This window comes from Electrophorus electricus, chromosome 2, assembly GCF_041902795.1.
Source record: "Electrophorus electricus isolate QZ-2024a chromosome 2, ASM4190279v1, whole genome shotgun sequence".
Lineage (NCBI taxonomy): Eukaryota > Metazoa > Chordata > Actinopteri > Gymnotiformes > Gymnotidae > Electrophorus > Electrophorus electricus.
In genome coordinates this window covers 37,887,986-37,907,462 of record NC_137498.1, presented here as the reverse complement: position 1 = coordinate 37,907,462, position 19,477 = coordinate 37,887,986, and the positions used below count along the sequence as shown (strand labels likewise).

Genomic DNA, 19,477 nt, shown 5'->3' with positions numbered 1-19,477 from the left:
TCATAAACTGAACAGTGTCATATGACTGCAGCCCAAAAATCAAAGCTCTCAGACCTGCATCACACATCATTACAGTAGGCCACAACAGTGACACATCAGTACATCAGTACCCATAATGCCCATCTTGACAATACAGAAGTTTACATGTGGGTAACAGATGAATCAGTTTTGCTCATTGTTTACACCTGAGATACTGAGTGTCAGGTTTACTAATTGGAGGATGCTGCAAAGTAACAGTTGAGAATGGGGATCCCATCGCATTATAAAGGAGGTTTAACTTGGGAAGATAAAGAGGAGGACATTTAGATTGAATTTATGCACTTATGGCTCTTCATGAGTTGTTGAGTTGTATGCTATTTTATTTTGCCCTTCCCCTGCTGTAAAATTTGAAAGCTATAAAGAATTTCTATATGCATTTTGATGTTCTTTTATTATTTTCTGATCTTATGTCTGTGAAATAAACATAATTCATTAGCATGTACTTTTATTTACGCTGAAGATTTCTTTTTATCCACTAGGTGGTAGTACAAGGCTACATAATGAATGCTTTGATATCCCCTCCCCCAACACACACACACACACACACACACACACACACACACACACACACACACACACACACACACACACACACATACACACACACATATATCCTCAAGAGAACTTATATAGTTAAATATATATATATATATATATATATATATATATATATATATATATATATATATATATATATATATATATAATTTTTTTTTTCCCTTCACCTTTCACACTTTTTCTAGCTCCTCTCTCAGCCCTTGGTATTTCTCAAGCATTTCATCTTCCTTGGTTGTGATATTGCTATCACTTGAGATGCTATCACTATGGCCAAATTCTGCTGTTTCCCCATCACTACACTATCCGGTTGGTTAGCCAATATCATTTTGTAATTCTGTATCTAGAAGTCCCTTAGGATCTTAGCTCGGCCATTCTCCACCACCGTGGTATATTTGACCTCAAAACTTCCAGCCAGTACTCAGCAGAGATGTTTCTGTGTACTATGCCAGCCACTTGGATATAGTGTTCCATGTGCCCTCTGCCTGCTATTATCATGAATCTCACTGTTATTTGATGGACTCTCTCAGGGGCATCTTTGCTCAGCCTGCATCTGTGGTACTGCCTGGTGTGGTAAATCACAGCCTATATCTTGTATTCAGAGCTTGCTCCTGTGCTGCCATGATTAGTGCCTCCATGCTGTCATTCAATGCAGCCTTTTCCAGCCATTGGAAGGATTTCTCCATATCAACCACTTCCACTATTTTCCGGTGGTACATACCTCGCAAGGGTTTTTCTTCGCATAATTGTTCCTTTCCTCCTCATTCCCATTCTCCTTGAGATTGATGTCATCCATGTAAAGGAAGTGGCTGACTCTATTCTATACCCAGTATCCGTCGTCACTCTTGGTGATGATTTCAGTGAGGGGGTTCAGGCAGCAGCAGGGAAGAACAGAGGTTGGCCTCTAGGGTTTTCTTCCACAGCCCCTTTGAGTTCTTGATAAAGGCTTTTAGAGGCCTGTTGGTGTTGTACTGCTTCATGCATTACAGGATCCATGTGGGGGCACTGAATCATATGCTATTTGTAGTCAGCCCAGTTGCTACGTATGTTATCTATATTTTCACGTCGTCGGTGCTGTTAGTAAATGCTTTCTTCCTTGGGCATCTTAGTCTCTTCAGCAGGTAAAACTTTTCTACATTTTGTTCATTTTCTGGTTCCATGATAAGATTCTAAAAGTTTTCAGTTTATTTTCTGGTGGCTAACGTTAATATAACATGACTAGGTAAAACTATGCGGTATTAATACGTACTAGTTAACTAACAGGATCAGTTAATTTAAGGAACTTAACCTAGAACACGTTTTCACCGTCGTGTGTGAAACACAACTTGGCCATACTTTAAGAAGCCATCCTTTTTAGGTTTGATTTGGTTTACTGCATACGATTTAAAAGTAGGGGTATAGAGAGAAGTCTGGTATTAAGTTATGTAATTTAGCGAATTAAACGAGGAAATCCGATAGCAGCTTTCAAGTTTGGCATGGTAGCTAGTTAGCTAGCTACATCAGCTTTAATTTATTAGAACATTTAGCTATTAACCCCTATTTAGTTAGCTGACCTAACTGAGCGACGATAAGCTTAGAAGATCAGTCGCAAAAGTCTGATTCAACGAATTAATACAAGCAAATGAATAAAATATTTATGTCAAGTTGATAAAGTAAAGTCGTGACCGATATAAACACGTGAACTACACTTTTAATGTTGACCCGAAGAATGATAACAAATGATACGGATGCAGCCTCCACGTTAAAGACTGTCAGGTTTGTTGCCAACTCAGCGCGTCTTTTCAGGTTCAAACAAATAATAGGTTTTGATTTTTCCATTTTTTTCTTTTTGATCATTATTGTAAACCAGCGGCTTAAAGTCGAGTCAGAAATGAAATGGCAAATTCGGCAAACAACTACTTGATAACTTCCCTATATGAAAACAGCTAACTAGTTAGCTAGCTAAGCTGTATCAGAATGAATAAAACTGTCCTTGCTACGTACATGAACAAGGTGTCGCCGGCTAATTACAAACTGCCACAATATATAACCCGCTTGAACAGCTCCAAAGACGTTTCAAGACAAGCTGTAAACTTTGTTTTAAAATATTTGAGAGATTACATTTTCAGCGTGGTTCATTAAACATGTACCATGTAGTAAAACATGTGCCTATGTGTTAAATAAGCACTGATTTGAGTGAATAACATCCTGTTATTTCCCTAATAATGTATACTTGAAAACATTATTAGCATGGTAGTATGTGTTTGTTTTGTATGTGTTTTAGACTTGCTAATATATGTATTATCTTCTTGTTTGTTTCTCCTGACTGTTGCTTTTTTTCCTGTCCTACAGGTTTGACACACAGGGCAGAAGATGAATTATAACTAACACTGCAGAGGTCTGCTTTCGTCCGACTGGACCCCACCGACTGTTTCTCCTTCCCTTGTTTTTTTACTTCTGCTTTTTCTCCCGCACCTTTCTTTCTACTGGTGATCAAATATCCGGAGTCCCTACTTATAGTGAGATCATGAAGAAAGAAGGGGATGCAAGCTCAATCAGCTCCATGCGCCTGAAACAAGAGATCTCTCTGTTGCATGGTGTCTGCCTCATCGTGGGCAATATGATTGGCTCAGGAATTTTTATATCCCCAAAGGGTGTTCTGCGCCATACGGGGTCATATGGCTTGTCACTAGTGGTATGGGCTTTTGGTGGCATCTTTTCTGTCTTTGGTGCTCTGTGTTACGCTGAACTCGGCACAACAATCCGCAAGTCGGGTGCCAGCTATGCCTACATCCTGGAGTCCTTTGGAGGCTTCCTGGCTTTTATTCGTCTGTGGACGTCACTGTTGATTGTGGAGCCAGCTTCCCAAGCTGTCATTGCTCTCACCTTCTCCATCTACCTTGTCCAGCCATTCTATGACACCTGTGAGGCTCCATACAAGGCAGTGCGTCTCATCGCCGCTCTCATTATTGGTGAGTTATCTGTTATCAGAAACATGCATGTTTTCTGTCACTTGGTTGATAGACCAGGTCTGTTACTTGCTTGAACTAACTTTACAGTGTTAATAGGCGTACAGTATAGGTCATAGTCAACTGTCAAGACACAATGTTTCTTTGTGCTACTTGGGTGGTGTGAAACCTTTCATAAATCAGTGCAGTTCTGGGAATATCCTAGTATGTTGTTATATTTAGTCACAGTGGCAAAAGGGCTTTCTAATGGCATTCCGGTAATGGCATTCTGGTAATTAATTGTAAATGTAGAAATGCAAGGTGATGGACTGTGTTTATGTGTAATGTTAGAGATGGCATGATACCAATCTTTTCTTCTTTACCAATTTGATACAAATCTTACATTTAAATTTTTCTCTCTCTTTTTCCATTTTTTCATGCAGTGTGAATATATTAAAGCCATAGAATAAGTACATTAATGAATTTGGAGAAGGAGAGAGCTTTTCTTGTTTCATTATTCTTTCTCCTCTCCATCTTTGTATATAAGCTTTCTTCTTTCCCTGAGCCTGAACCTTTACTTCTTGGGCAAATTATAAATGTCATAATTTTTGTTTTTTAAATAACAGATTTATAAACAAATCACAGATGGTCGCAGTGTTACAATGCTATTTTGTCTTCTTTAAATACTCTCACCAGAAGGCAGATAACCTGTTCCCCACATTGGGTCCAGACTGGGTTATTAAAATGATAGAATTGGAGATTGTACATGTGAGTGCAAGAATATTTGCATTTGAGCATAGTAGTTTTGATGATTATTGTGAAGAAAACACTGCAGTTAAACTATACAGCACTGTAGAAACTGTGCTCTAAGTAGCCCAGCTGTTAATACACATGTTTTTTTTGGGTTTTTTTGCCAATATGTGGCATTAGACTAATGCTATCTCTAGTGTGTGTGCGCGTGTGTTCACGCGTGCACGTGTAGATTTGTCCACTGCACATCCATCCTATCTTCTCTGTCCTATCAAAAGGTCTGAAATTTGTACCTTCAAGGCTTGAAGTCCATTATTAACACTAAATATTTGTTCCAGCATTTAAGATTACATGCTTATTTTAATTTAAAAAAAAATGGCCAGGATACATTATACACACATCACTACTCATTTACCTGATGCTTTTATCCAAAGCAACTTACAATTATGACTGAGTACAATTTGAGCAATTGAGGGTTAAGGGCCTTGCTGAGGGGCAACTTGGCAGTGGCAGGGCTTGAACTGGCAATCTTCTGATTACTAGTCAAGTACCTTAACCACTGAGTTACCACTGCCCGAGAGGAGATAGTATGGTTACTAAAATGGTTACTAAAATGGGTACTAAGGGTACTAAGCAAACCTCTTTGTTGGATTTTTTAGAGACATTTTTGAGCAATATACTGCATCTGTACTCTTAGAATTTCTGAGATACATTGATGACTTTTTTATATTGCTCTGTGCACATTTGAAGAGCTCCAACTGTTCATTTCTTCTTTCTCAAAGTTCTTCCCAGCTCTGGAATATATATTGAATATAACACATTCTAGCATTAGGATAACCTGTTTGGATGTATCATTAAAGATGGGAATTTTTTGGTTAGGTTCCACGGTTTATTATATACCTTTCCTATTTGCAGTACAATTCTTCACATTACAAGGCTCTCAAAATCTCCATCCATTACACACAGCCACTAAAACTTTCACTGCATTTGCGGTGAGAATGAAGACTTCCTCTGGAGAAGTATGGAAATGTGTGAATATTTTCAGAATTGTGGATTTCCTATGGAAGTCATATATGACTCCTTTGCTTGTGTTTTCCCTGTTCAGAGAATGGATGCACTGACCTATAAACAATCTGCAAGACTACAAGAATTCCTTTGGTGCTGACTTGTCATCCTACAAATAAAACAGTGGCTAATATTATACTTAAACACTTCAGAATTCTCCAGTATGATGCAGAGACAACATCCCCTTTTAAGGATCCTTGATAGATCATCACATCAGAGACATGCTTGTCAAGAGTTAGATAAATGACCATTCAGATAATAATTGGTACTGTAGCTTCCAACTGCTCTAGATGTGCTACATGTAAGTTTATTAACCTCTAAAATACCTGGCACAAAAAGGATCAATTTTCATCAACCATTCCTCCTCATGCATTACTGCAGGAGTTGTCTACCATATTACTTGCAAGAGATATAATCAGTTTTACTCTGCGAAAACGAGAAGAAAGCTTGCTGATAGGTTTGTTGAACAACTTCAGACCATCGGAATTAAGGATTTCCAATTAAGTTTCCAATGGGAAGCCAGAAGCTATTTTAATACCAATGGACATGGCATTAAATACATATCTGTTTGCATTGGCAGTTATTGCTATGGCAGCAATTAAAATAGGAAATGCAAAGGAAAAGAACTGATCTGTGCTCCTGGAACTTTAGAACCCCATGGAATGAAAGTTATGGTTTAAACATCTAATTTGTCTGATATACACTGCTTCCTCCTCCTACAAATTCAGAAACACATTGCTTACATAGCTGATTACCTCTGTCTGAAATATCCTGTTTCTATGGAAACCTTGTGTACTTCATTACAATTTTGAACATCTCTACATCTCTTACTTCAGTACACTATGATTACTCACCTGGAATCATATATACACAGTTGAGAAATGTGGAAATGTAGCAGTTTCATCATTCAGACTTTTTTACTGTGTTGTGAATTTGATATAACTGCCATTTGCCGATCAATCTACACTTAATCACCAAAATTGAAGAAGGAGGCCTCACTCACACTTAATGTTCCAAGGTGTTCAGGTGGGTTGAGGTGAGTGCTCTGTGCAGGCCACTGGCAAACCTTCTACATGAGTCTTGACAAACCATGTCTGTTTGGACCTCACTTTGTGCTCAGTAGCACAGTTATGCTGGAACCTGAAGGGTTAAAAAAATAATTTTTATATATATATATATATATATATATATATATATATATATATATATATATATATATATATATATATATATATATATATATATAAACAAAAAATTTTAACCCTTCAGGTTCCAGCATAACTGTGCTACTGAGAATACAAAGACAAATTATATATATATATATATAATGTGTATATATATGTATATGTATGTATATGTATATGTATGTATATGTATATGTATGTATATGTATATGTATATGTATGTATGTCTTTGTATTCTGTAATACTTACAGAATTAATGGGAACTAAGAGGCCTAGCCCATACCCTTAAAAGCATAACATTATCCCTTTCAGCAGATCATTATACCTGTCCTATCATTAGATGATTATCATTATCCTTTCTGCATCAAACTTAGCACTATACATTTATGTAGGTAGCATTCTCCTGGCATCTGCCAGAATCATCCATCAGAACCATCCTTTTTTTGTTGTTGTTGATAAAAGCAAGAGTTGCATCAGCTATCATCTGGGTTAACAAGGTCCATATCAAATCCTGGGGGACCAGGGCAATCTGATGAAGAGTGTTCTACTGGAACAAATAAGACACTCATGGAGTGGAGAATGGAAGACCTCTGGAATGCTACTACACAAGCAACCCCAGTGTGAAAGGGTATATGCAGAGTGTATATGCCTCTATTTAAGATAAGAAAGGAGCTGATCCTGGAATGTGGTGTAAATTGTTGGCCTAATGATAGTGCTGCAGCATTTCACAATTAACCTCATATGTGAACCTCTTTGTATGTGCATTGTTGTACCTCACAACTCATATTAATTATCCCAAGTTGAAAGTGAAATTTGATAGCTAATAGGAGCTTCTTGAATGTGAATCAATAATATAACCCTCAAGCATTAACCTCTTAGACACACATATAAAATCAAATGTTAGGGAGAATGTGATGACTATGCACAAAAAAAAGCCTGTTTACATTTGAGATCTGATATTTATTTGTACAGTTTATTTTAAGGTTTCTGGCTAAAGTTCACTTTTGTGACTAGCAGCTACTACTGAAGCAGTATCTCTGGAGTTCTGCACAGTTAAATACAATCATTCTGCAGTTGTAGCGACAACAACATTGAACTAATAACACCTGCGGCCTGTCCAATTTGATATTTATTTAAAGTCCTTGTTTGTGATACATATTTAGTAAAAAATCTACAGTGAATCCATGAATACATTAGTTTGTTGGTATGTTTTAAGTACATGAAAGTCATTGAAAAATGCCCCTTTTTAAAAGTAGTGGTAAGCATAAAACATTGTCTCCAGGATGGATCTGAATCATTTGAATGTTTTTTTTATTTTTTTTTTCCCCTCTTGAAATTGTTCAAAAAATGACTGACAGATTACTTTGAAAATCAGATGACCTGCTTATCAAGATATTATGTGTTCTTTATTTTGTTTACACCTGGTCTCATAGATATTAAATATTCCCCCCTTTCTCTAGCTCTGTTAACATTTGTGAACAGTATGAAAGTAAAGTTGGGGGCCATCCTGCAGGTCATCTCCACTGTGGCAAAAGTCCTGGCTCTCATTGTCATCATCATTGCTGGGATTGTCATACTGGCCAAAGGTACATTTTGTTTTACACTGTGTATCATGTTGTCTTTTCTCTGTCACTCAATAAATTAAGGAAGAGTCTTTAAGCCTAGTTTAACATCCTGGTAGACATGTGTTTGTTATTGTGTTGTTGTTGTTGTTGTTTTCTTAATTGAGGAACTACTCTGTTAATGGCAGAAAAGTTATGAACAATTACATCATGGTAGGGTAGTGGATGGTGGTAGGCTAATTAAGAAAATGATCATCTTATGTTAAATCAGATACTAGGATGGATAGCACTTTCTGTAGATGGATGAAGTAACCACTGTTACTACTTTTGTATGCTGTTGCAGGTAAGACAATGAACTTTGAGAACTCCTTTCATAAGTCTAAGCTGAACACAGGGGACATGGCTTTGGCCCTGTATGCTGCCCTCTATTCCTACTCTGGCTGGGACACCCTCAACTTCATCACTGAGGAGATCAAGGACCCAGAGAGGTGGGAAAATAGAGCCATCTTAAATAAGTAATCCTGAAACTGCCTCAAACATTTTTGAAAAAGGAAGAAAAACATTTGGCCCTTTTTGTTCAGTTTTTCAATAACAAATTATAGAGTTGATATTTCATGGTAGTATATTATACCTCCACTATAACTTACTTTTTGGTTTGCCATTTTTATTTCTCCAGGAACTTGCCACTGTCTATAGCAATCTCCATGCCCATTGTTACAGTGATCTACCTTCTGACCAACGTTGCCTATTACACAGTCATGGATATGGACACTGTTCTCAGTAGTGATGCTGTGGCTGTGGTGAGTTGCACTTTTGTGAATAACAAACATTTATACTACTCATTAACATTTCTGAGTGTGCTGGCATAGGATAAGGCCTACTGTACAATTGTGAAAATTGGAACAGCCTTTCTTTTAAATGCCTTAATGTTTCTCATACTTTGGTGAATGTGCTCTCTTGCCATTTTGTGCTCTCTCTCTCTCTCTCTCTCTCTCTCTCTCTCTCTCTCTCTCTCTCTCTCTCTCTCTCTCTCTCTCTCTGTCTCTCTCTCTCTCTGTCTCTGTCTCTCTCTCTCTCTGTCTCTCTCTCTCAAAACTCCTCAGTTCTAACAAGTCATGATCCAGGTCATAATTGCCAACAATTGTTCATTGTATTTCAGACTTTACTGTTTTTATCTGATGTTCCACTTATCCAGTTAAGCAGTGGAAGCTTCAGGCAGTGTTGCATCTTTAGAGGCCCTGCTCTGTTGCCCACAACATGACCTGTTGCCTGGTAATGAACTTGGTGCATGTCACAGATTCCAGGAATCACTCTCATCCCAGCACTACCACACTTACCTCTTCCCACCGATGTCTCCGATCTGGTTTGCCAGAGTACTAATTCAACACACCTGATGACTATTCTCTCCCTTTCTATCCTCCTATTTAAGCTCCCTTATTTCACACACTCTTTGTAAAGTATTGCCATTCTCATGTTGCATACCTAGCCTTCCATGTGCGTGTTTGTCTTCCTGGTTGCCGAATCCTGCCTGCATTACAGACCTTGTCTCCAGCCTGACCCCTGGATGCCTTCCAGACTCTGCCTCGCATTTTCAACCTCAGGCCAACCTGACCAAGATTACCAATCTAACTTCTCCTATTTGACTTGGAACCCTCAAAACCCTACAAGCCATACAATTCCTACATGTCCAGCAAACTAAATAAAACCTCTAACCATTGGATCCTCTCTCTCTCTCATGTGTGCATGTGCCTTCGTTACAGAATCCTCCTCTAACCATGGATTCAGCAAAGGTTCAAGCCAGACATTCCCAACAAGAAGCCACTATCACCTAGCTACGTGGAACAAAGTTCAAAGACTCTCTCAGATGGCTCCTACCTCGCCTGTGTGTTTCCCTCGCCATCCCCTGCTGCTCCTCATTGTATTCCTGTAGCCATTCCAGAGATGTATTGTGGCTCACCAGACTGTTGCAAGAACTTCCTCAGTTTTTTAGATACTGGATTAGCTGCACAGCTAGGAATCACTGCACTTACCTTAGACCCCCCCCCCCCCTTGTGTTAATTCACTTAATGGCCAACCTATTGGTGAAGGTGTTATTAGGCATCAAACTGTTCCAGTCACATTTAAAGTTGGCTTATTTCGTAGTGATTTGATTCAATCCATGCTTCTACTCATGTCCTGTGATTCCATTATACTAGGCTTTCTCTGGTTATCGATCCATGACCCTGGTATTTCTTGGTCCACTGCTGAACTGCTGTCATGGAGTAAGCACCGTCCTTGCCAGTTCTCTCCACTACTATAGAAAGCCTTTAGTCCCCAAATTCTCAGATGTGTTCAGTAAAGTTAAAGCCACTGAACTTCCACCCCATCAACCTTGGGACTGTGCAGTGGAACTCCTTTCTAGGGCTCCCTTACCATGGAAGTGAATGTGACATATTTATACCCTCGTCCCCTCATTTCTCTAACTTATGAATGTCTGCTGGGAGCCAGTCTTCACTAAATTGGACCTACATAGCGCTTGCAATCTCATTCGCATACATGAGGGTGATGAGTGGAAGACTTCATAACATTACGGAGACACTATGGATACCTTGTCATGCCTTATGGTCTGTACAATAGACCCTGTTTTCCAGGCATTTTTGGACGAAATCTTTCTGGACATTGTAGGCAAGTTCCTGATTGTTTATCGTGAGGATCTCTTTATATTCTCAGTCAGATGAAGAACATGTGGAACACGTTGCAGCCTTCCAGACACGTCTTAGTATCACCTGTACACCAAAGCAGAGAATTGTGAATTTCACTGTGAATCTGTCACTTTTCTTGTTTTCACCATCGAGCCATGTAGCATCTCTGTGGAGCCGGATAAAGTATCTGCCGTCTTGAATTGGACTAAACCCTCCACTATCAAGAAACTACAGATTCTTGGGTTTTGCCAACTTTTATAGAAGGTTCATACAGGGGTTAGGTACCATCTCTGCTCCCCTTACTGATCTTCACAAAAACCATGGCAGTGGGAGGCTTCAGTGGACTACAGCTGCTAATCAGGCTTTCCAAAAATTGAAAGAAGCCTTCTCTGCCCTTTATCATAGAGGTAGACACATCAGAAGTGGGGATAGGAGCTGTTTTGTCCCAAAGACAAGGCACTCCACATTTGTACCCTTGCAAATTCTACTCAAGGAAACTACAACCTGCCGAGAGAAATTATATGTAGGAAACCAGGAGCTTCTCATCATCAAACTAGCCCTGGAACAGTGGACACACTTGTTGGAGGGAGCTGAGTATCCTTCTTGGTTTATAAGGACCACAAAAACCTGGAATACCTCAAGTCAAATCAGCAACTCAACACAAGGCAAACCAGGTAGGCTTTGTTCTTCTCCCAGTTTCCTTTCACAGTCTTATAGACCAGATTCTAAGAATCAGAAGGCTGATGCTTTATCCCGCATTTACAATACGGGAGATACTAACCAAGATTCAGAATCTATCCTACCTAACAGCTGCTTCCTAGCCCCTATATGGTGAGGTTTTCAAACAGACCTAGAGTAGGGTCTCAAAGACGACCCTAGCCCGACCCTTGCCCCCCAGGTAAACAGCATGTGCTCACCTCTCTTAAACGAACACTTCTGGAATGTGCAAGAGTTCGCCAATCATTGCCAAGTCCCCACACTGCGACTTCAACCCGGTCAGAGGGTCTGGGTCGCCACTCTTAATATGAGGCTCGGACTACCCAGCGGGACACTCGGCCCTTTATTGGGCCGATCAAGATGCACCAACAGATCAACCCTGTGTCATACAAGCTTCAAATTTCCCCAAGGTGCCAGATGAACCCCAACTTTCATGTATCTCTGTTGAAACCGCAGCCACAGCCCCTGTCAACCTTCAGCCACAGTTGAGATCAATGGTGAACCAGCCTATGCTGTCCGAAAGCTATTGAATACCTATAGATGGGGGGGGGGGGGGGCCTTCTCATTTCTTGGGCATCAGAAGCCACCCGTCAGGTGGGGGGTTCTGTCATGAATCCAGGAACCACCCTCATCCCAGCATTGCCATGCCTCCCTCTTCCCATCGACGTCTCCCAGTACTAATTCGACACACCTGATGAATATTCTCTTCCTTACTACCCTTCTGTTTAAGCTCCTCTCCCTCGCACACTCTTTGCAAAGAATTGCCATTCTCATGTTGCACACCAAGCTTTCCTGGTTGCCAAATCCTGCCTGTGTTACAGACCTTGTCTCCTGCCTGACCCCTGGACAGCTTCCAGACCTCACCAAGATTACCAGTCTAACTTCTCCTACCTGACCTAGAATGCTCAAAGTCCCACAGCCTCTCCCTACAATTACTATCTGTCCAGCAAACTAAACAAAACCTCTAGAAGTTGGATCCTCTCCCTCTTGTGTGCGCCTTCGTTACAGCGCATGACTTTGTGTACAAGTATAGAATGCAACTAAGGATATCCTTAACAATTAACTGTTTATTAAAATTTCATTTTCTAGGAAGATTTTTAGCTTTACAAGAAAACCTTTGTTTACAAGACTAAAGCATTATTATTTTTCCCTTCCATTGCCTTACAGTGAGTGTCTTTCTTATTGAGATGACATTTACTGCCTTGGTCATCATCTGCTTGGTTCTCAGCTTTACTGTATTCACCCTCGGTGCACACACACACACACACACCCCTCCCTCTGGCCGTGTGTGTGTGTGTGTTCAGTAGGACTGCCTCACTCACTCCTGAAATTTACACTATAGTTCCCCTGCATTGTTTCTTATTACTGAATGCAGCATAAACTTAATGATAACCGTATGACTATTCTTGCGAATTTCATTTGTAAATACCTGTTCTTCTAGTGATATAACTAACATGTACTAGGCACTATGTGAGCAGATAGAAACTACTATGTACCAGTACTACAAGTCTGTCTTTACTCGAGCTCTGTTTTAAACCCATTGAAATTTAATCTGATTATGTTTACAAGATGGTTATTCTTTCTACCAAAAATATCTATGGCCAGTTAGTGAATGTTGGCTTATTCTCCAGTGTCACGCCTGCCAGCTGGACTTCTTGTTGCACTACACTTCACACTATACTCCTGTAGATATTTCTGGTTATGAACTCATTTGCCTGTTTTTGGAATTGTACCTGCCTATGCCCTTTTTGGTTTGTTTGCTTATTGCTTGCTGTCTAAATTATACCCTTGCCTGTGTTCCCACCATGCCGTTGGATTGTCCGACTGTCTCATTAAACTCTAAATAGCTGCATTCAACGCTGTCTCTTTCCGACAGACCTGACCTCCAGTTTCTTTTTCAAAATATCAAGTCTACTCTAAAATTCAGCAGGCGAATGGAAAACAGCTGTGTTTTTGTCTGTTTATGGTATGAATATAGTGTTCATAAAGTTTTAACTTTGTGAATTTAAAGGCTTTTTTTTAGTTTCATTACTATTTCTTCTCTCCATCTGTTTATCAGGTTTCTGCTGTTCTTTCTCCTTTCCCCAACCCTAAATTTCTTTTACTTCACAGTCAAACTGGGAATGTCATCTTCTTCATCTTTTTTTTAAAGAACTGTTGCTCACGGATGTAGCAGTGAACAGTGTTGAAACACTATTTTGTCTCATTTAAATGCTCTCACGAGAAGGTGAGATTCCTCACACTAGGTTATTAAAATTATAGCAATGGAAATCGCACATCTGTAAGTCTATGGATATTTGCATTTTAACATGATAGTTTTTAATCGTTAATGGGAAGAGCGCACTACAGTTAAACTCTCGTTAAAAATTTCCTCAGCAATATACATCCAGTATCTTTGCCGATAACGGCACTGATCCAAAATCACGTATTGGAATTCAGTCATCTCTACGTAATGTTTGTAATACAAAATTCTTGTTAACAAGGTTAACTCAGGCTTCTTGTTGACTGACTTACCTGCACTAATTCCTTTCTTAATGCCTCTCTGAAAGTCTGTGTGAGCAGTATGTGTTCTGTTTGCAGACATTTGCCGATAATGTTCTTGGCTACGCACGCTGGTTGATCCCCATTTCTGTTGCCATCTCTTGCTATGGAGGCATCAACTCATCCATCATTGCTGCCTCCAGGTCAGTAACTGCAGGGTTTGTACCTAGAACAAGTGTATAGCAGGGCTTGATCAGCTAGAAACCTGAGTGACTGCAGTACCCTTAGCAAATCTGAGCCAGAGCCACTATACTTTGGAACAGCAAGTGATCCAGAATAGAATGATTGCAATAACCCTCTTTAATACCTCAGTGAACAAATGCTGGTTTTTTTAGGTTTTTTTTAGCTGAATAGGTTGGCTAGAAAAATCAAGGTTATAGTGATACCATTTTGAACTACTTAAATCACAAGCTACTGACTTTACCAAAAACATTAAACAGCATTTAAACTGTTGAGCAGCAAGAATTGTTCTTTCCCCAAGGTTGTTCTTTGTAGGTTCTCGGGAGGGCCATTTACCAAATGTCCTATCCATGATTCATGTTAAGCGCTATACACCTATCCCTGCTCTGCTATTCAATGTAAGTGAAGACTAGTCAAACCTGCTATTATCAAACACATGTTTTTATGTCACCCTTTCCGAAGCAGAAACTTCATTTTTGAACAAGAAACTGTGTGTGTTCCCTAGGGTGCCATGGCCTTGTTTTACCTGTTTGTGAGAGATGTGTTCCAGCTCATTAATTATTTCAGTTTTAATTACTGGCTGTTCATTGGCCTCTCCATAGCCAGTCAGCTCTACCTGCGCATAAAGGCTCCAGAGATGCACCGTCCTGTCAAGGTAAATCCTTGCTCTTTCACTAGGCTCCTCTGTGTACTCATTAGACTCTTTATTGACTTTTATTGATTTATTTTGTGTGTGTGTGTGTGTGTGTGTGTGTGTGTGTGTGTGTGTCTGTGTCTGTGTAGCTGAGTCTGTTCTATCCCATAGTGTTCTGTGTTTGCAGTGTGTTTCTGGTGGTGGTGCCGCTCTACAGTGACACAATAAACTCTCTAGTGGGGATTGCGGTTGCTCTTTCCGGAGCTCCAGTCTACTACATCTGTGTGCACCTGCCCTCTACCTCCAGACCTGCCTTTTTGGGACAAATGCTCAGTGAGTAGCTGTAGTGAAATTACTTCATACATAGTGGTCGACTGATATTTGTTTTTTGGGGGATTTCGACATTGGCCAGTAAAGACACAAACACTGTCCCCATTAGGACTCATGACATTAGTGCTATCTGTGTATCATTCAGTGGGTGGAGTAGGATTGCTACTATCTTTGCATTTACCTGTCATAAATGGTGAGAACTAGAATTAATTTTCTGGTTTCCATACTTAATTTATGCTATAGTAAAATTTTACATGAGGGTGTCTAGTAAATACAAGGTTTGAATTTTAATACATCCCTTAAGCAGTTCACAAATGCAATATTAGCTCTTTATCTTACCTTAGGTAAATTATTGATGTTTTTATAAAACATTAAACAGCTTACATTAAAACTTGTAAACAGGACATGGCCAGACGTAGCACATTCTTTAACAAAGGAAAATCAGATTCTTTACGATCTGTTGAAGATAAATAAGCTATTATATCAATCTAAGTTATATATAAATAAGTGGTATATAAATAAGCTTGTTTTTGATGCGTAAAGGTGATTGCCTAAACAAAGAACATGTAATGAATTCTTTATGTTGTGTTGTAGGTAACCAGCCTTGTTTCCTCAGCTATTGTTGCTCAGCTTCTGTTGCTACTAAACATCGTAGAGTGTAAATGTAGTTATTGGAATTTGTAAATATAAATATTTATTTATTTATTTGCAACTCTCGAGTTCAAAAGGAATTCCTGTACTAATGGTTGATTTGCAAGTGAATTTGTTTTTGTTTTCTCTTCATTTCCAGTACTTCTGTACTCAGGCATTCGCTGTTCTCTCGAGAATGTGACTCGAGCTTAACAAGCTCATCAAGCTTGTTTTGGTTTTTTACACTTGCTACCCTGTACATTCTGTTACACTGAACAACTGTAAAGAAAGAGGGCTCTGATGAGACAGTAGTTATATGAGCTCCACTTGATGCAGTCCCACACCTAAAACCCAATAGCTACTATGAAATAGTATAATATTTACAAATATAACAAGTAAAATGTTAACCATATCTGGTTTGCTTTACTGTTAAGTGGAAAGGTAGAAAGGTGGTGCTAGGTGGAATATTTCATACTTTATTATACTTTCTTACATGACAATGTCAGAAGTAGTTCATTGTGTAAACACACTTCTACCTAAAAACTGTTATCTCCATCGGCCCTAATGTTGTTGTTGTTGTTGTTAACACCAATAATAATTAGTTAAATGTATAGTGTCTTTCACATATCCAAGGTTGATGTACAAAACAAATATAAAAGCTTTATACCAAAAAAAAAAAAAAAAAGGCTTAAGTAGGAGATTTAAAGTGTTGAGAAAAGTTTTAAGCTGGGCTGTGAAGGAGGCAAGAGAAGCACAGAGTCAAAGAGGTAGAGATGAAGAGTTCCAAAGCTTGGGGCCTATGACACTATAGGATATGCCCTGAGCAGTGACTAGCTAGGTGTTCAGTGCTAGATGACCTTAGTATACGAGAAGGGAGCAGGGCTGAAGAAGCTTGTCTAAGTAAGATGGAGCTAATCCATAAGCTGTCCTTGAAAAACGCATATTGGCCATCCAGTAATAACACATTATAGCCTTGTAGGCTTTTGCCATGACTTTGTCATGCTGATTCTTAGTTTTAATGGTTACTATTTAGTGAGAGAACAACTAAATAAAAGATATATAGATGTATGATAGATAACATCACACTGATCAGCATATCTGCATCTGTGCAGTGTCCAAATCCTTTTATGTCATATTGGTATAAACATCACTGGCAAACTTGTTACACTGTTACCTACTCCAAAAGTCAGATCTGTGCTGACTTATCCAGTGTCTTTCCTGCCACTTTCTTTATTGTTTAACATTTTTGTTAAATGTAAAGTTAGCTATCACTACTATTTTAACTCTTTGGGAAAATCCTCTTTTGATTTACTTAATTAAATAGACTAATTAATTATAAATCTTTCTGTTCACTTAAATGCTAATCCATGTTTGCTACTAACACTGCTGCCATTTATTGATTTCTCCTAAAGGGGCATTTAACCCCCATTTTTGTTCCTTTTTTTTTTTTTTTAGCTGCAAATATTTATATTTATGGATTACTGGTATATTTCTTGTAAATATAAGTGACTTGTTCAGGAAAAATATTGGTGAAAGCTCTTTTGCTGGACAGACCTTGGTTTGGAATCCTCAAGTTTAAAAATTTTGTATCCCAGTATCTGCAGTCACATTTCAATTTTTGAAGATGTAGGGGGGTCTTTGGTCTTCTTTGTTCTTTGGTCTTTGGTCTTGCATACATACGGTGCTAAATCTTCCAAATGGTGATGGCCCCATTCGCAATATAGTTATAACTCTTAGAGACTCTACAGCTAGCTAGCATGAAACTAATCCCATGACCATAACATGCAGACACTGACAGATATTTGGGTTAACCTTAAAAACCATGTAATCAGAGTGTGACCTACAGAAGAAGAAAAGATAGCAGCCCATACTGTGGCTTAGCTAAATTCAATGAATGCATTCAGTGACCAGCTTTGACTTATAGGCTACCTGGCTGGCTAGCTAACAATCTAAGTAAATGATCCTCCTTCTATGTGGATAATTGATTAAAGAATTTATTGGGCTTACAAAAGTTTAACACCTGATGCTGTCTCTGTGCTATGTTTGTAGGATTGATTGTGTACTACCTACCATAAACCTGTCATGTAGTGGTGAGAGCATATAGTGCAAGTTCTCTCTGAGCACTAGCATCTTGCTGCAGCCTAAGAATCATGGCAGTAGCCGAAATAAGAATCTTGCTGGCTGTCTAGCTAAGCGATCTTCCATGCATTTTATCATTGGATTGCAATGCTTGTTTACAAAACAATGGGATATCTGGTTGAGTGCCTCTTGAACAAGTTGAGTGCCACTGTAACAACTAACAGCATGTCTAGATGCAGGAACACTTGTATGAACTATAAGGTTACTGTGTTGGCTGCTACCTACATGGACTAATCAAAGGGTTGTAAATGACAAGAGTTTCATGTAAAATAATAGGCACTAGTGAGTAACTTCACCATTCTTTTTTTTCTTTGTTTCAGATGTGGTCTCATTGTATACACAGAAGCTGTGTCTCTGCTGTGTGGCAGACCCTGGCCTTGACCTCGACAACCCACCTGAAACTGACAAAACTGATTGACCATAAACTGGTTAAAAGTCTGCCTGTTCCACAGCTAATTCAAGGGCAGTTTTAACTGAGCCTGTGTTCCTTTGTATTTTTAGAACATTTTCAAAAAATAAAAGTTTACTGATGCCCAGACTTGCTAGACACCATCCACCTCTGCTTTTTACAGAGGCTGTATAACCAGGGATCTTTGTAACTGGTTTTACTTTGATTTAGCCCATTAGAAAATAGTTTGTGGCCATTATTCTTCTGAAACGTACATGGCAGATAAAGTGCACCAGCTAACATTCAGTGTTTCTTCCATGTAAAGATGTAAACTTGTGCAGAGATAAGGCTTAAGGTACCACAAAAACAAATTGATAAATATATTAGCGCTAGTCTTTTGGAGGCAAATTAGCCGTAGACTAAACAACGAAAGTAGTGTTTCTCCAATGCAGCTTTCTTTTAAAGGTATATACTTCTGTATCCAGCCAACTGTAGCCCGCGGGAATCCAGTATCTTCACAGCAATAAGGTCGAACGGGTTCTAATGAAGACGATAGGCGAATATGTTTACTTAAAAGCAGACATGGAGTATAGCCAGAGTCCAAACAGTTCATTCCGTCATGCTGGGTTATTACTGCAAAGACAGGAGAGGTTCACACAGCTTCGGTCTGGGGCATGACTATGGAGGGCATGCCGCTGCTATTTTACGGAAGGTTGGCTAACAAAGTAACTTGTTCGCCAATTTGGTAAGATTTGAATTGTACCGGAGCGATTTCATTTTTTACATCCGTGCTAGAGTATATATATTTTTAGCGAATCGCTTTTTATACACTAAGAAACTACTCTTCTGAGAAATCTAGCTAGATTTCAAAAACTGCTTTCAGACAAATGTTGAGGCCCACTGAGTACTGTAAAGGTTAAGGAAAGTAGCAAATGGCATATTTGTTTTTGCATTTCAAGAAATGTTCTATTTAAACATGTATTCTCTTTTGTATATTTACTACTGCGCTTCAATAAAGCAATTTTATTTTTGATCTGATTCCTCGATTAATCAGTGGAGTGACCGATAGAATACTCGATTACTAAAACAATATTACTGCAGCCGTAAAAGTCAGATCAGTGAGCCAGTAGGTACAATGATAAAAATGTCATGCAA

General features: G+C 39.0%; 1 protein-coding gene across 2 annotated transcripts; it reads left to right on the top strand.

The window, feature by feature from the left end:
• The first annotated feature begins 1,469 nt into the window (after positions 1-1,469).
• Positions 1,470-19,353, top strand: si:dkeyp-120h9.1 (Y+L amino acid transporter 2-like). 2 transcript variants are annotated; one of them, XM_027006397.3, is made up of 10 exons: positions 1,471-1,715; positions 2,926-3,545; positions 7,981-8,106; positions 8,426-8,570; positions 8,759-8,882; positions 14,061-14,164; positions 14,503-14,599; positions 14,707-14,856; positions 14,985-15,168; positions 18,255-19,353. In XM_027006397.3, the coding sequence occupies exons 2-10, from the start codon at positions 3,101-3,103 to the stop codon at positions 18,350-18,352; spliced, it is 1,473 nt and encodes a 490-aa protein (XP_026862198.2). In that variant the 5' UTR covers positions 1,471-1,715; positions 2,926-3,100; the 3' UTR covers positions 18,353-19,353. The 2 variants fall into 2 exon arrangements, with proteins under 2 accessions (XP_081558422.1, XP_026862198.2); XM_081702296.1 differs by lacking the exons at positions 14,503-14,599; positions 14,707-14,856 and having other exon boundaries at positions 1,470-1,715; positions 15,023-15,168.
• The last annotated feature ends 124 nt before the right edge of the window (positions 19,354-19,477 follow it).

Excerpts from the sequence above, each read along its gene's own strand:
- si:dkeyp-120h9.1 (XM_027006397.3), top strand. The coding sequence starts at position 3,101 with ATGAAGAAAGAAGGGGATGCAAGCTCAATCAGCTCCATGCGCCTGAAA. Across the intron at positions 8,107-8,425 it reads GATTGTCATACTGGCCAAAG|GTAAGACAATGAACTTTGAG; the intron begins GTACATTTTGTT and ends ATGCTGTTGCAG. Across the intron at positions 14,165-14,502 it reads TCCATCATTGCTGCCTCCAG|GTTGTTCTTTGTAGGTTCTC; the intron begins GTCAGTAACTGC and ends TCTTTCCCCAAG.